The sequence below is a fragment of the Kryptolebias marmoratus genome, linkage group LG4, assembly GCF_001649575.2.
Source record: "Kryptolebias marmoratus isolate JLee-2015 linkage group LG4, ASM164957v2, whole genome shotgun sequence".
In the NCBI taxonomy this organism is placed as follows: domain Eukaryota; kingdom Metazoa; phylum Chordata; class Actinopteri; order Cyprinodontiformes; family Rivulidae; genus Kryptolebias; species Kryptolebias marmoratus.
The window spans coordinates 8,080,021-8,097,291 of NC_051433.1; the positions used below are offsets into that span (position 1 = coordinate 8,080,021).

Genomic DNA, 17,271 nt, shown 5'->3' on the forward strand with positions numbered 1-17,271 from the left:
TTAGACTCCACTGCTTCTGCTCAGTATTCACCCCTCCCTGTTTAAAACTGTCCTTTACTTCTCTTGTCAGATTCTACTGTTTGTGCCCCGTTTCCAGCTCTGCATCCTGCTCCCTATGGTTTAGTTTTGTATTTTTTTCCACTTGGTATGTTTTTTTGTTATATGCTGTCATGTCATTTCTTTTCTTTATTAAAAATTTTTAGTTCTTATTCTGGAAAACTAGGAGTGTGGTAAAGAGATGAAGAAGTAAATCCAGGCAGGATGCAGTGGAAAAGTTTCAGGAGTGATTTGTGACAAAAGAGTGGCAGCAAAGGTCAAAGGAAAGGTTTACAAGACAGTGATGAGAGCAGCTATGTTTTATGGTTTGGAGACAGTGGGACTGACAAAAAGACAGAAGACAGAGCTGGAAGTGGCAGAGCTGAAGATGTTGAGGTTCTCCTTGGGAGGGACAAAGATGGACAAGATTAGGAATGAGGTCATCAGAGGTACAGCACAGGTTGAAGGACTGAGAGATAAAGTTAGAGAGGCCAGACTGAGATGGTTTGGACATGTGCAGAGGAGGGACAGTGGGTATATTGGTAGAAGGATGTTAGAGATGCAGCTGCCAGGACAAAGACAGAGGAAGGCCAAAGAGGAGAGATATGGATGCAGTTAGAAGAATATGAAGGTATTTGGAATGAGGACAAAGGACGCAGAAGACAGAGTTAGATGGAGATGACTCGCTGTAGCGACTGCTGAAAAGGGAACAGCCAAAAGGAAAAAGAAGAAGTTGTTCTTATTCTGTTGACCTGTCTTCATGCCTGAATTTTGGGTCCTCAACAAACCACAATTTATAACAGAGGCAAGACCATGAACAGCCTTAGTAACCAACAATGAAGCCCTAAAATCAATCCTGTAATAAACAGTACTTGATTAATATGTGGAACAAAAGCATTAAGATGAAAACAAAAAGCAAATGAAAACAAATAGACAAAGTCAGGAGCATCTATGTTCTACCTGTTTGGAGAATTGAGCCTGAATTAGGCTTTCTCTGTGGTCTGACGTCAACCTGTACACTTACAATATGTGTGCGTGAGGTTAATCAGTGACTTTAAATAGACAATAAGTGTGAAAGTGGTCTTTTGGCACATTGTAATTGGAGTGAATAATTCTGTCTGTGGAGTGTTGTCAAAAATGGCAGAGACAACTCCAGACAGCACCCCCTCTACACACACACTTATCCCTGTTTGGTTCATGACTTCCCCAACAACTCCAGCTGTGTTTAGTCATCCATGGCTTTGTGTTAGTGCACAGCGAGAGTGAATTACATGCCCTCTTTGACTCCAGCTGGTGCTCAAGGTATTCCCAATTTTTCTAGAATACTCAGAAAAACAATAATAAGATGATTTTACACCTAATACTCCTTGTTATATTCATCATGCTTGGATTATGTTTTCCATATGAAGAGCTGGATAGGCTCAGTATATCAGCTCTAAAAGCATTAGTTGCAGAATGAGACTATGGAAGGATTTCAGCAGTATTTTTAAACTGTTCTTGAGTGCTACATTTTTCCTAACTTTTTTATCTCCCTCCTCTTTTTTCCCCTTGTGCTTCTTGCTTTTTTATCTAATTCTCCCTTTCCCCCTCTTGCTCCCCTACAGTGAAGTACATCAAGGAGATGTCAGCCTTCTTTAAAAGCCCCGGTTCCCCTGGAGCCTCCCTCCCATGGGATTCTCCTCCTTCTACACCTCAGAGGGGCACCAAGCCCTCCCCTGCTGAGGTGAAAGACCCTCGCAGCATCCCATTGAAGATGTGCCAGGTGTCACGGAAACAGTGCCCCCCAGACACAGAAAACAGGTACTACATGTTCAATACTTTCTGTTTGATGTTGTGTTTGATTCAGTTCATCTATATACTTTTGAAAATTTAAGATCTGGTGCCAACATAAAGTAACAAGGTGGTTTGAGAAATTACTATAAAGAGTTCTTAACTCACTCAGAGATTCCCTTTGTTAATATATGAAACTTCCTTTTCACCCTCTAGCTTTGCCATTTGTCTTTTGATTCTCTAACAGCTGATACTTTTCTATTCCCTTTTGTCTCTTTCCCCTTTTCTCATCTCACTTGTCAGGTATTTTGAGGTGGTTTCATTCAACAGAAAGAACTCTATGTTTTTGCGGGCTAAAGACCCAGCTATGGCTCAGTCCTGGTACAATGCCGTCCAGGCTGCTGCTGCAAACCTTTTACCGCAAGTGAAGGAGGAGATGAAGCAAATGCAGCCGGGCATGGAGGTCAAACATCTGGGCTGGCTTACAGAGCAGGTATGGTGGAACAGAGCTGTATGTGATAAAAGGCTAAAACTGCCTTGTACCCATTATTTATTTTTTTAAAGTTTCCTAAAAAACTTATCTTCTCCTGTTTGTAGTTCACTGGTTGAAACATCGTTTTCTCCACTATTCAGATGGACAAAAGGGGTAGATTATGGCAGAAAATTTAGTTAACAGTAAAATAGCCTGTACTGGAGGTTTTGTGAGATAGACTAGGAATCTCTAAACTGAAGAATGACAGAGAAATCAATTTAAAAAATTAAATATTCTGTACATCTAACATGTTGTAATGTCAAAGTTTTAAGCAGCAGTTTGATTGTGACACAAGTGTTCCTGTGTGTAGGTGTCTCAGGGTCCAGATAAACCTGTCCTGGCAGTGTTGACAGAAAAGGACCTGCTCCTGTACCCCTCCTTTCCTGAAAGCAAAGAGAGCCTCAGCAGCCCCACCAAAAGCCACCCAGTCATCACCACCAGGTTCACATGCAGAATGCTTTTATACCTTTATCTCTATTTACACGCATGGCATGTACATGTACATGCTTCTGTTTATTAATAAGCTCTTTTTACAAGATGGGAAGATCTGTTTCCCACCATGAGGAACTTTTTTTCCCTAGTGGTTTGTTTTGGCCCAGGCAAAGAGTTCATGTTCACACTTTCCATAACTGAACAACTGGACATTTTGTCCCATAATCTGGAAAACATTAGTGGTAGCAGAACCTATGAGTCATGTATGTTTTTCCTTTCTATCCATTTGCCATTTTCCACTTGTGTAGCACTTTTTTTCTTCTGATTATATTCTCATCCCTAATTACCGTCTTTCTCAACCACAGTCTGGGCATATTTTCTTTATTTTATTTCCCTAAAGACTGGTTCACTCTGGCCCAGGAAAAAGTTCTCCCCTTCTGGACTCGGAGCTGTCGTTCGGCCTTCGTTCAGGCACCAAGCAGGGCGTGGAGACTCATGTGTTCAGGGTGGATTCTGCCAAGGAGCTGTCCACCTGGACTCATCTGCTGGTGGAGGGTTGCCACAGTGCTGCTGAGCTTATCAAGGAGGTCACTGCAGGTAAACAGAGCCAAAGAGCCATTGGTCTGACTTTCTCTTTTCAGGCTTGCAATAGTTTCCTTTAACTTTGGGTGGGAAATGCAGAATTTTCCATGAGCTGTCTCTAGTCTCATGAGATTGGTCTGAAATACTTGTTTTTTCCCCTGAATGATGTCCTTGTTTCAGTGAACAAAGAATGGCACAATCAGGGATCAAGATGGGATTCCAAGAAAGTGAACTTTCTGTAGATTGTTCGTTTGCTGCAAATTTCTCTTCACTTTTATGAAAGACTCAGATTCTAGAAATTATGCTTTTCTAAATTTATGTATTTGAATATTTTGGTGATGACAGAACACATTTGTCCCCTTATTTGGTGTCTTAGATCATTTTGTTGCTGAACAGAACTTCATGCACACTCAGCACTTTGACTTTATTGAACGTGTAGCAGTTCAGCTGCAGTGTGGTGCAGCGATGTCGTCTTACTGCCCTCTGTTGATAGCATCAGGTGGTACAAAACGTCCACTCAAACTGGAGTCATAGATGTTTTCATTCACTAAAATTCCAAATTTCCTAAAAATAAAAAAAAGTTTAAATCCTTATTTTGCTCCCTCAACAATATGAAGTGTAGTATTAGGAGACAGTCAGATGGTTTGCCTCACTGTTTGCATGACTTCCACTTATTCAGCTTTTATAAAACTGCTATCTTTGCTCTCCACTGCAGCCTGCAGCTGGAATGGAAAAGACTGTACCCTAGGTGTTCACATCGATGATGGTTTCACGCTATTCACAGAAGAAATGGGTGTCAGGAAAAATATTCTCCTGCAGCAGCCCTTCGAGCGCCTCCGCATGTCCTCAGATGACGGAGTTCGCATGATGTTCCTGGACTTTGGAGGCCCTGAGGCTGAAATTGTGAGCCCCGCTTGAGACATTTTATTAAAGTTCTGACAGAGCAGTCGAAGCATTTTCCACATAAAGTGTAGGAGTAATGTTAAGATTGGAGATAAATCAGCTAAAATTATTTATTTACACACAGTTGTGCATGTTAGAAAAAATTGTAGTGGTGAAATAAGTATGGTACTGTGCAAAAGTTTTAAATCACTTGGTAATCATTGCTTTTAAAGAGCCAGATGTTCTTTCATCCTTTAAAGTGAACTTGATCAGTAGTTCTTGAGGCTTTCTCAAAGTCTTTCAAGGTTTTACTCTGGACTTTGGCTGCTTTTTCATTTAATTTCCATCATTGTACTCAATCCTGACAGCATCTATCAAACTATCAAAGACCTGACACAGGACCTGAAAGATGCATCATCCTTTAGCTTATAACAAGTTCTCAGTTAATGTTAATACTAAAAGGTTTATGAGTCAAGTATTATATTTGTTCTGTTTTATAGATGCAAGACAAAAATTGTCTCTGTGATCAGCTGCTGATAACAAAACGCCTAAAATGTTTTTTTTGCTGATTGGTATGTTATCCACCGAAACAACAGAGGTTCATCCCTTCAGTTATGGAGTCGTTTCTTGAAAGAATGATGCAGAAGTCAAAATTAAGGGTGCAAGTTTTTGGTTTTTAAACAGGCAACAGTCTTACGCTGGGCTGGAAATGAATGAAAATGCAGCCAAAGAACAAATAAATAAATAAAAAGAAAGAAAGACCTTCAGAATGTTTGAATAAATATTGATCGATCTACTTTAAAAGATAAAAAAGAGGGATGATTCAAGACTTTTGCAAGGGGAAATATGATTTGTATTTAGAGACACAAAATATTATTAGTAGGACTCAACCAGCATTTGGAAGTTTTCAGCTAAAGATGGCCACAACACACTTAATTTTTTATCAGTATTGGAGTCATCTCAGTGACAAATGGGTGAAGTCCATCTAATGGTAAAAACCAGAGACCTGAAAGTAGAAAAAAGGGAATGTGAAGAATTTGATGTACTAAAATCACTCATTGATATTATGTATCTACTTGAATTACAATTGAAATAAAGTATATATAAATTTAGCTGTATTTACTATAAAAGGTATAATATACTGTGCATAAAAAGTCTATTTTCCACTGTACACAGTCACCTCGTCAGTATGTCCCTTTGTTTTCTATGTGTTATCCACAACTAGAAATTAAAATCAAAATGAATATATGTTGATTTATTCTCGTCTCTGTCTCTTCCGTCAGCAACTGGACCTTAAATGCTGCCCGAAGACCTTAGTGTTCATCATCCACTCATTCCTATCTGCTAAGGTCAAGCGACTTGGCCTCCTGGCATGATGAAGGCCAGCCATCCAGAACATCAAAATAGGAATATTCAGTGAAATGTACCCCAGCCCCAGAAGACGTTTTGACGATGGGGCCCAGGAATTGATGCTGACAAGACCATCCTTTTCAGCCTTCCAAGGCCTCTAAAGCTTATCATGTTTGGTCAGGCGCCCTGTGGTCTTTCTTGTGAAGTGAGGAGAAAACTGAAACATTGATGGACATTCGCTGAATTTGTAGTTGTAAGGTAAAAAGATGGGTTTCTTTTTTTTTTTTTTTTTTTTTTTTTTACAGATTGTACAAGTCAGAAACTGTTTGAGAGTTCTGATATCTGTCAAAAGCTGTCTAAGTAGGTTAGGACACTTTATGATGGCAAACTATGAACATGACAGCCTGTATCTTTATGGGTTTTATCCTGAAGTTTCAACTCTTTTTTTCTTTCTTTCTTTTAGTTTAATTTGATGAGTCATAGCAGGCTTTTGTCATGAGCATCTTTTCATCTTTCAATCTCTGCTTTCTGTGCTGTGAGCAGAAAAAAAACCCAGAAGTAATTTCAAGAATGTCCTGATTGATGTTGGACAAACAAGTTTTTTTTATAAAGATGATGCTTCAGTGGAGTGACAGAATGACAGGACTGATCACACAATCAATAGTTTGTGCTGAACAATGTACAGCTGCGGTGACATGTTTATGAAGACAGTTCAGTTGCCTTTGCTCAGAGTAATTTTATCTAAGAACAAAGCGCTTTTAAAGATAATTTACATCAATTTTTATTGACGTTAAACAGACTATTTTATTTAGTTCATCTGCTGTAACAATATTCTAGACACACAGCCTAACCCAGTCAATACCAATGTGTTTCAAAAAGAGGTTATTATATAATATTTTAATGCAAACTGTAAATTAGATTAAACATTTCATATGATAACATCGTCATCATAAAGTGTGTGATCTTTTGTTTCTTTACAGCTTGAATTAATGTATTTTTTTAAATTTGTGGCCTTTTTTTCCCTCTTTCTTAACACTAAACAAACTTGTATTAATATATATTTCAGAACTTGTTTTCTCCAAGAACAAAATGTATTGTATATTCTTATTTAAACAAAAGTGTGCCTTTTAGGGTTGTTTGTATATAAACATGTAATAAACTTTGCTAACTTTTATTCTTTCTTTTGCATTTGCTTATTTTAAAAGCCTTTCTGATTCTTACCTTTTTGTTGTTTGAAACTGGAGGAAAAACTGAAGAGACAAAATATATTTGAATGTGCCTGTGTAGGTTATTTATTTCTCTAAGGCAAGGCTGTTAAAAGGTCCTTGTCGGGTTTATCGTCCCTTTTCAGTAACGACAAGCATGTGGCATAGTTAGCATGCTTGCTTGAAAATGTGTTCCTGAACATAGTGATAAATCATGGCCTCTGTGAACTGTCACTTGTGACAAACTATTGAGCTGTCAGCTCTTAGATAATACATGCAACATTTAGAGTAAACTTTTACTTTTGAAGCATTTATCTTTAGACTGGCTCACAACCACTGACTTTACTAAGCAGGAAAATAAAAACTGAACCTTATTTTAGTTCAAAAATTTTAGATTTAGACCTCCAAGATCTACAATAATGATTTAGTTTTCAATTGTGTCAAGATTTGTGAATTGGGTGCTTGTTTCTATGTAATTATCTAAAGTTTTGCTGTTGTTTGAGGTCACCGAGGACCAAACTGAGATTATCCACTCCAGACCCATAGGCCTTTTTTTTTTTTTTTTTTTTTTTCCCACATATGATCTAAATAGTCTAAATCAAAGCTTAAGTGATTTTGAAAGCACTTCATTTTCGGCAGCAAATTTTATATCTTTATTATCTCTAACGAGCCTTTCCTCTGAGCTGCTCCTAGCAGCAGATCAAGCCTTCGTGCTGTCTTTATTCGATAATCCCAATTGGTGGTCTGTCAGCTTTATTAAGTCGTGACAGATCTGTAGAACGGGCAGAACATAGATGATGATGATGATGATGATGACAATGAGATGCTCATGTCAGCAGGGTGTGTAATGGAAACAGTTAGGCCTGCTGCTAGCCATTAGTAAAAGAAGCAAACAGAGAATGCTTTTATATGCTTTTATATGCTTTTATTGCTATTAGTGTTATCAGTGAGGAGCAGATGCTGTGTCAGGCTTTGTGTGTTCATATGCTTTTAGCACATACTGTCGGTTTCCTTATGTGAGCCTGAACAACAAATGCAAGCAGGAGAGTGGAGTAATAACAACTTGAGTCCTATAACAAATCTGAATAGAGTGTTCCCATTTGATCGTATCTTCTCCGTTCCCCCCCTTTTCATTTCTCCACCCCTCCTCTTGTTGAGATGTTACCATGGTAACAGCAGGGAGCGCTCAGTCTGGCTGCGTCCATCTCTTTTCCACTGAACTATGGTTTTGCAGCTGAAATTGCCAATCAGCCCTTCAGATCCTAGATTCAGAAGAGGAGGAGATTGTGTGAATAAATTTTGATTAACCAAAATGGAAGGGCAGAAAATATGTTTGTGGGAGAAAAAGGGGGGAAAGATGTCGCAGCAAATAGAATACATGCTTGCCGTTTCTTTTTTTCTGTGTGTGTTGAAAGTCTGAAAAGCAAAGATTATTACATTCAAAGAACAGGGCTTTAAATAAGACTGACAAAAACTGTTTTAATTGGGTATGATAGTCTTTGAATAATCTACAGAAATCAGAGAGCAGTCTGAAAGTTCAGGCTGAACCCTTTTTTGTGGACACAATAATATTTCTAAATTATTTACATGATTTGTTTACCTTTATGGAACTCATTTTGTTTAGAGGTAGGCCTTCATAATCTTATTAGTACTCTGGTTATTTTCAGGCTACTTTGTAATTGTGTTTTCTTTGACATTTATTTGAAAGTAGATTATGAGTCAAGCACAGCAAATGCTTAAAAAAGTACACACTTGTTAGTTTAAAAGTCTATTTTTTTGCTTTGTCTACAAAAAAATGTAGATTGTAAAGCAAGGTTTTGTCATTTAACAATGTTTATTCATTCTCTGGAGCTGCTTTGACTATATATGAAAAAAGAATTAAAAATTGCTGAAATGAAACCGTTATTAAAATCAAATGATATTAATTTTATTAGACCTTCCTCAAAGTGAGCATAAATAACAAAATACAAATATGTTTAAACCAGCTTCTAACTCACAATAACAACAGCAAAAACTTGTGATTCTGAGTTTGTTTGGTTAAAGTCTGCAAACGCGGCAGTTTATTCAAGTCAAGTAAGAGCATGGTATCCACAACGGCTATTAGACTATTTTATTTATTTTAACAACATGCTTTGTCTCTCCTAACAGTTATATAAAAATACTATTATCAATCATTTTTAAATTTAATTTATTTTCTGGAAAGCATCTCAAAACTCCAAGCTTGATGTTTTGTGACCCATAGTGGAGTCCCAACCCCAACTTTAGGAACCAGTGGTTTTGGCACAAATAGTTCAACTAATCCAGTTCTGCACGTTCATTTAGTTTTTTGTCTTTTAAGTAAAAGAGAAGAAAAATGATGACAATTGTCACTAATTTGAGATAATTTTTTCTAATTTTAAGACTTAGTAACTGCATTTTCCATTATGCCCAAAAGAATAAATATGTAGAATTAAAAAGGATTGTGCTTTGCACTGTGACTGTACATACATACAGAAATGCTTTTTTCCCTCAATATATTTATGGCCAGCAGGTGGCAGTAGAGTGTTACAGCATGGGAGAATGGTTCAGGCCTTGTGGACTTCAGAATAACTTCAGAGCCAGTAGGGGTCTCTGTGTCTCCACACTGAAGAGTCACAAAGAGAGAACTGGCCTTAGGAAGGGGGACATCATCTGAGACCTGTTTAGCTTTGACTGCTTCTGGACAAATTCAGAACAGGACATCCTAAAATCTTCATGACTGGTTTCCACCTTTACTCCCTCTGTCCTCCCCCAAACTAAAAAACAAACAAAGAAAAGAAAAAACAACAACTCATATTTCAGCTGGAATCAGATGTCATTTATTTCCTCGCACTCATTCTTAGTGCTGTTCTTCCAGAGAGGCATTTGAATCAAAGCAGGATTCTGCATAAATCAAACGGGACTTTTTGAAGGAATCAAACAATGGTGACAACATGCGCCACAGTGGAAAAAACATTTCAATCTTGCACAGAATCCCGAGGAACAAACTGTGCAATCACTTTCACATCAACTCCTCAATAACCATGTCAAATCTGCACAGAGGGATAGGCCGAGGCTGCCTCCGAATCCCTGTGTCATTGGAAAGTCATTCATCCGAGCTTAATCAATCTAGGTTGTTTGATTCAATTCAAACTGCCTCCCAGGCAGAAGAAGAGGAGAGGAAACGCAAAGCAGAAAATGAGAGGAGACTTGAGCTGACTCTTTTCTAACTTTGACAAGAATTCTCACAGTCTTTTTGTCTCCCTTCATTCCCTCCTTTTGCCTCACTTTTTTCCTCTCATCCTTCTCCTAGAGGCAGGAATTATAGCTGCTCATTTCATGCTGAGGCGTAGCTTGATTTATTTATTTAGTATTTAAAAAAAAAAATGTTATTACTTCTGTATGTCTTAACGACTAGGTTAGGGTTATTAAATATTCCAAAGCGAATAGTATTTTCCTTCAAGTAAGCTCCTTGGAAATATTCCATCAGGGCACCTTTTTATTCTTTCCAAATGTAGTTATGAATTTTAAAGTAGACTTGTATTACTGGTGGAGAGAAGTGTGTGATCAGAATACAGAGCTGAGCCCAGATTGGACTTTCTTGTTCTTGGAATGTTGAAAAGGAGTCTGTAGCTGTCAACAAGAAAGAATAAAAAAAGCAAAGAAAAGAAAATGGGGTTCATGTAGGTTGATGACAAGAGCACTTAAGATTTTTTTTTTTTCCCTGCAAAATGATTTAGGCATATAGACCTCAGAACGATGTAAGCGAATGCATTTGATGAGAAAATGACAGCAATTAAAAAAGAAACATCTGTACATGCTTTAGCATTTAAATGTAGTTTTTCTTGTATCATCATCTTTGTACAGACAATCAGATTCAACGGCACCATCCCTGCCTGCCCACCCTGCCTTCTTTTTTTATTTTCCAGTATTCATGAGCATATGCTCCTGTGTGAAGTCCCCTGTCAATAAATATGCACAGTCTTAATTGTTCCCCATCATAATTAGACTACAATTCTGTTCTTTTTGGCTCAGGTGTGTGTTAAAGCTTCTTCTTTTGTTTGTTCTTTGGCACCTCTAATGATTTCCATGACAATCGTTTGAGCGAGTACGGAAGTGAGAAGGGGGGGGGGGGGAGACAGAGAGAAAGAGAGAGAGAGACAGAGAAAGAGAGGGAGGAGGTGAGAAACAGTTGCTGGAATAAAGCCCTTTCCTCAATCTGAATAGCTTATTAATAGAGCCGGTCCCAGGCAAACAGATGGCAGCTGCCAAAAACAAACACAGAAATTACAGAAATGAAAACCCTAATTCAATTAAGTGGGAAGCATTCCTCACTGCAGCCGTTATTAAGCAGTTTCCTTTAATTTGATAATCCATTTTTCAAAGGAAACGTAGGAAAATGTGTGTTTTCCAGAAGCCTCTCCGGTGTTTGTTATCGGAGGCTGACAAGCAGAGAAAGTCGGGGCCCCGAGCTGTACGTGTGTTGATGTTGGAGGAAAATGGGATTTAAGTCATTACATGACTTGTAGTTAACAAATGTAATTAAAGTAACTAATGAAGAATTAAACTGCAGCGTTATTCTAAAATAATGGTTCAGATTAAAGCAGTTCAGCAGATGAGAGAGCTGCTAACGTGTTAGCATCGCTCAGGGTTTTTATAAGGCAAACAGATCTGTCTCCTATGGGTAGAAATAGCCCTTTATGTAGACATACTTTGTTTTTCCTAATATTATTAGCTGAAGAAACAACTGTCAGGAAGTTGTTCACTTTGTTTGGAATATCAAAACAAATTTTAAAATATAGACACAACAAAAGTAGTTGTTTTTGTACCGATGGTCAATGTTTTCAGTGACGTTCTTCATTGGGAGGTGATTTTTTACATAAAGTGGAGACTAAGACTGAAGACATCCTGTAGATATTGTGAGAGGATGCTTTTCAAAATCAGAACAAACAGCAAATGAAAACGAGTCATTTGATTTCTTTTTTATTGGACTGGAGAAAAGCTTGTGTCACCTGGATGTCAGCAGTGGGAAAAACTCCACGTCCACAATCTTCAGCCTTCAGGAGACAGACTCTTTTAACCTGTTCAAACTAGTTTATTTTAATGTAGTTTCATTAGATGCTATGAGACAGAAATCTGGCCTGGTTTTGGTTTGTCTGTTTAACTAAACAAAATTACAGAAAGCAAACCAGATGTGTGTTATAAATGTTTCACATGGGAGCATGTTGAACGTGGAGTGGATAAATCGCAGTAAGACATACAACAAAAGATGATTGTGTTTAATAACTATATTAAACAGTACAATCTGAAAGAGTTTACTCCATTGGTTTTACAGATATAGCGATATTCAATACTGAAATGTGGGTCCACACTCAGTGAAAAAAAAACTATTTAATCTGCATACTTTACTTAACAAATTTGTGCATAAATATGTACAAATACATTATAGTTGTTAACTTCTTGATCTCAAGCAGCTCTTCCATGAAGGTTGTCATTGTTGATCTATTTTCAGTCACTTTGGCTGTTTTCTTGGGTAACAAGCACATGTGGTATTTGACAACATTCACAAACGTTGCTTGCAATTTCTTTTTAATCTTAAGGACACATTCACTAACATATGAGAAAGAAATGTGTGGCTGCTGTTTCTTACTTTATAATTACCTTTAAATTAAAACCTGTCTGTCTCTCTCTGTCTTGTCCTGGTCAACGGAAATTAGAAGAAATGTTTCTAATAACGTTTGTTACAAGTTTTTAAAGAAGTGCAGGAGGTCTCTTTTTTTTCTTTGGCCCATTATTTAAACCAAAATGGGATTTTTGCATAAAATCTCTAATTTCTGCTCATTTTCTATTTTTGTTGCAGATGATCATCTAATGTTTTTTTTTCATTAGCTGGTAATGCTCTACCGCTTTGACAGAAGTTAAAACCTTTTTGCATTAATTTGTAAAACCCACTTGTCAGGATGTAACCTTCATGGTTTGCGTGAAGACACCTGCAGCTCTCGGAGAATGATTTACACCAGGATGATTTTTTTCAAATTTAATCCCAAGTTAGAATTCAATCCTCATTTTTCAGCCGCTCCAAGCCTTTGAAGTCAATTTCTTTAAAACCAGGGAGGCTGATTGAAAACTCTTTAGAGTGATAGAAAGTATCATTACTTAGAAGAGACACAGACAGGGATGAAACTAAAGCAAAGAGAGGGAAAACACTCTGGTGTATTTGATTCTAATGAATGCAGATGCATCTGACGAAAAACAAACGTCTCTCGGGAGGAAAAAAGAAGTTTATCACACAGACATAAATAGAAAGTGAGCGGGTTTAAAGATGGAGCGATTTATTGGATTTGAAATTTGAAAATTACAATCATGCTCAAAGCATTCTGGATTCTGCAGGTACAAAAACACTGTAATTGACGAGAGAGGAAAACGACTTGAGTATGACACACCATGCGTCAGGCACAATAGAGCTCCCAACGACCAAACAAGACAATCTAGTTCGTCTTCACGTTAACTTTCTTGTGAGCTCAAACTCAAATCAATAATGACATCATTTAAGTCATATTTTACGAAGAAATTGGCTGAAATGTAACAAGATTCGGAGAGGTGCAGAAGAGAATTTGGTTTAAGTTTATTAGCTTGTTCTTGTTGGGACTGTAATGTTATATATTAGCCTGTAAGGTGGTGTAAAATCCTCTGGTATGCAGGCATGCAAACACCATCATTTAAAGAAAGAAATTTGTGTGTAGGAAAAAGACTCAGTTTCATGAGACACGTAAAAGTAAATCTACTTTCAACTGTAAAAATTGTTACTATCTGCAAAACTAAAAACTGCGTTATGGATTTTATTTCATCACCCTGAATTTTTACAAGAACTCGGGATAAAAAAAGAGATTAATTAAAAAATAAAAACAGAACTCAGCTCTTCATTTCTTCGTGAGTCTCCACTACATTACAGAAGACTACTTTTTTTGTAACAAATAAACTATCTGTATCTCCTTCATTGTCCCATCAACTTTTTTGCATGCTTACAAATGAATGTGGGAATTTCTAATGATTTAAACAAGAAAAATGAACAAAAAGAGTTTAAAAAAGCAGCATGTACAGGTCTCAATGAAGCAACAAAACAGTGACAGGATAGTGGTAGAAAGAGACTTCCATGCCTGATGATTATAACTGCTATTTGTGATTTGGTTTATTGATTTATTTCTTTGTTTATTTATCTGGCAGGTTTTAAGATGCAGTGTATCAATAGAAAGTAAAATGCTTAAAATGTGTCATGAAATGCAATTCATCAGAACAGGCTACTCTGTTTGTATTCATTTTGGTTTAGTTTTGTCTGTTTGGGTAAGTTTAGTCATTAAAACTACCCAGTTAAGAGTAAAAAAAGTTGTCTTGAGTTTAAAATAAAACAGGGTTATGGTTAGGGGTAAATAAAAAAATACATTTTGAGTTTTACCTCCTTTAAGCAATAAACACTTTTACCATCGTCTTTAAAGTGAGATCAGGAGCATACTCTATATATCAAAAACCCATGTTTTATTTTCAGGCTGAAACTTTCTGAGCCACCTTTGATATGATGAGATGCACTTTTAAAAAAAATACCTGAAGGAAAGGAACTGCTTCAGCTTCAAGTATACATGTTTTGTATCCAAAGCCAGCTTTCTGTACAGTGTAGTTTTTTTGTGTTTAGAAGTCATAGTGTGTGGTCTGACAGTGAACATACAAAGAGGGTGAGCACATATTCCAGTTACTGGGTGATCAAACAGTAAATCAAATCAAATATTGGTCATTATTTTTCCTGAATATTTGTGAATGGATATAGCAGTACTTTTGCAAAAGGCATCAGTGGGGAAACAAGCAGCGTGTCACAGAAATGTATTGTGATGTTTACTGTATATTGGCAAAGCTTGTTCCACAGCTTGGTTGCTATGGAGCTGGTTTTAAAAAAAAAGAAACAAGGACCTTTTTTTGCCAGCCAAATGGTAGGACTGTCTTATTATACAACATGTCAACATGTTGCGCTACATTCCCTTGAATCGTCTTTAGGCTTATTCAAACAGTGTTACATGCCATGTGCATGACAGAGCTGAATACCAAACTTCTAACTACATTGTATTTTCATAACAAGCCCTAAATCCCAGACATCTGGAACTGAACCTTTTCACAATAACACAAGCATTTTTTTTCTTTTTTAAAGTTTCTCCATCAGGCAGTTATTGGAGGATCTAAGGTGCAGCATGTGTGGGCGATATTGCTCAAATAGAGCAGCTGTGGTGTTTAACAAACACCTAAAATGACTATGTATGGCTGGCTGTGTTTCTGTGGCTCCAGACTGAGGTGATCCAGAGCATAACGAGACCCGCTTTTCACAGACGACTGCCAGGGTGATGAGAAAATGGTTACGTGTGTGGTTCTCATTCTGACTCATCTGCTCTTTGAGTCAAAATTTAAGAAGTGCTGAGATGTGAGAAATGTGCCGCTTTATTATTTTAGCTCTTAGTCAGTGAACACTGTGGGCTCTCTGTGGGGATGAGGACTCCTGTTCTATAAAACTTCCAGCCAAATATGAGGGGTGATATGTGCAAGGGGAACTTTACTTCTGATTAAGAAGTCTATCTTTCCCTCATGGCTGACCTAAAGCTCTCAAACTACAATTTTCTCATGTATATAAAAGAAGCAAAAGAATCTGATTTTGCACACGACAGAAAAATGTCACCGTGTATGCAAAAACAGCTTCTAAAACATATGTTATAATGACAGATTTTTTATTTTATAAAGTTTTTATTTTAAAAATAAGAATGTTGGAAAGAAAATTTATTGAACAAACTGTTGCTTTTTGCATAGATCCTAAATAGTAAATGTAAATTTTTACATTTAGCTGAACTTTAGATCTTTAAAATGATGGAAATGTCTCTGAGTTCAACCTTCATGTTTGTCTTTATCTGTGCTGTTTGATGCAGGGTTGGTCAGACCTTAGAGCTTATTTCCAAAGCTAAAAAAGTTTTGGTTCTTAACCAAAACTGTCAGTTTAAGAAAAATGTGGTCTTTTTGCTGATTGTTGTTCATAAGAGTCATTTTAAGGGGTTAAGTATCTGTTTGACAAAAAGTTCACATGATCTCACGAAAGTGCTAATTTGATATTGAGAGATTCAAGTTTGGTTTACCCCAGTCATAGAGAGAAATTCTCAATCACCTGATGTTTCACAATGATTCACAGGGACATTTAGAAGTAAACGAAAAAAGGCTAAACCGTGTCTTCTTGATAAAAGTAAAGCAAAAACTTTGAACCATGGTCTGAAGTTTTTAAATGAAAACAAGAAACTGGTCAAGTTTTGGCCACCACGAGCAATAACTAATGGCTGCAAAAGCTGACAAGGCAAACATGTTAGATAAAGCAAACATCTATGGTGTGAAACCACAAGTTTGTTTCATGCCACATGACATGCTCGAGGTGTTATGTTTTGTCATCTTCTGTTTATTTTGGTGTCTTTGTGCATGAGTAAACAAACTGAAAATAATTTCTAATAAAAACTTTCTGGTATGCTCCTAAAAAAAAGAAAAAAGTCTTGTTCAAGTTGTCACAAAAAGTTAAACATTTTACTTTTTAGCAAAACTAATTTTACATAAAAACAATGTATGGTATTAGTAAAAAATCAATGTTTTTTTTTTTTACAACATTCAGTATCGATACATTCCACCTTCTTTTGCCTTTTAATAATTTCTCCTGTGCTGTGCAGTCAGGATAAAAAAGAAACCTTGAGAGATTCTGAGCACAAAACGAAACCCATTTCTTGTTAAAACCACCCACATTTCCTGCTGTTTGTTTCTCCATCGCAGCATCAAAGTTTGCAACTGACAGGTTCTGGCTGAATGCTGCAGGAGTTTGTCTTCGAGAAGTTCAAGGTTCATCTCAACGATCTGAGCACTGTCCTTCTAACCTGTGTCTTGCTGATTGTTACTTTGATTAATATGTGGACTAACACAGAAACAAGTAATTGTAAAACTTTTACAAATAGTAAAATAATGATTGTTTCCACACTTGGACATTGTTTATTTTACATACAAGCAGAACTTGATGCATATTTTATTTAGACTTTTAAATCCTAAAGAAATCCGTTTTTTTATAATTCACTTACAATTTATTCATTCTAAGCTAGTGTAAAAAGAAACATAAAGAATATAGCAGTTACTGTTGTCTTACAGTATGTTGCTGTTGTGGCGTTTTAAACCCTATGCAAACAACAGGATCACTGCATCACACATTCATATTGACATCCTCAACTATAAATTGCTGCTTTTGACTTCAGTTGGCCTCATGGCTTTGGCTCAGGGGTGAAGGATGGGATTAAAGGCACTGAAAGAACTGTCAAATTATAGTCTCTGTCTGCTGTATTTACTGCAGACAATGAAGGCCTGTGCAGCTATAGATGACAGAGCGCATATAGGCAGTGTTTTTGCTTTCTTTTATTGTAAAATTTTAAACAAAGG

The 17,271-nt window shown here is 36.9% G+C and overlaps 1 protein-coding gene across 1 annotated transcript in view; it reads left to right on the forward strand.

Moving 5' to 3' along the window:
• snta1 (syntrophin, alpha 1) overlaps nt 1–6,758 on the forward strand; it is a 30,701-nt gene extending 23,943 nt beyond the window's left edge. Inside the window, exons 3-8 of the mRNA XM_017408584.3 lie at nt 1,641–1,836; nt 2,110–2,299; nt 2,649–2,779; nt 3,171–3,367; nt 4,068–4,255; nt 5,518–6,758. Of these exons, the coding sequence (XP_017264073.1) occupies nt 1,641–1,836; nt 2,110–2,299; nt 2,649–2,779; nt 3,171–3,367; nt 4,068–4,255; nt 5,518–5,610 (995 nt within the window). The 3' untranslated portion in view covers nt 5,611–6,758. The remainder of the gene's footprint in view (nt 1–1,640; nt 1,837–2,109; nt 2,300–2,648; nt 2,780–3,170; nt 3,368–4,067; nt 4,256–5,517) is intronic.
• Nucleotides 6,759–17,271: the final 10,513 nt, after the last annotated feature.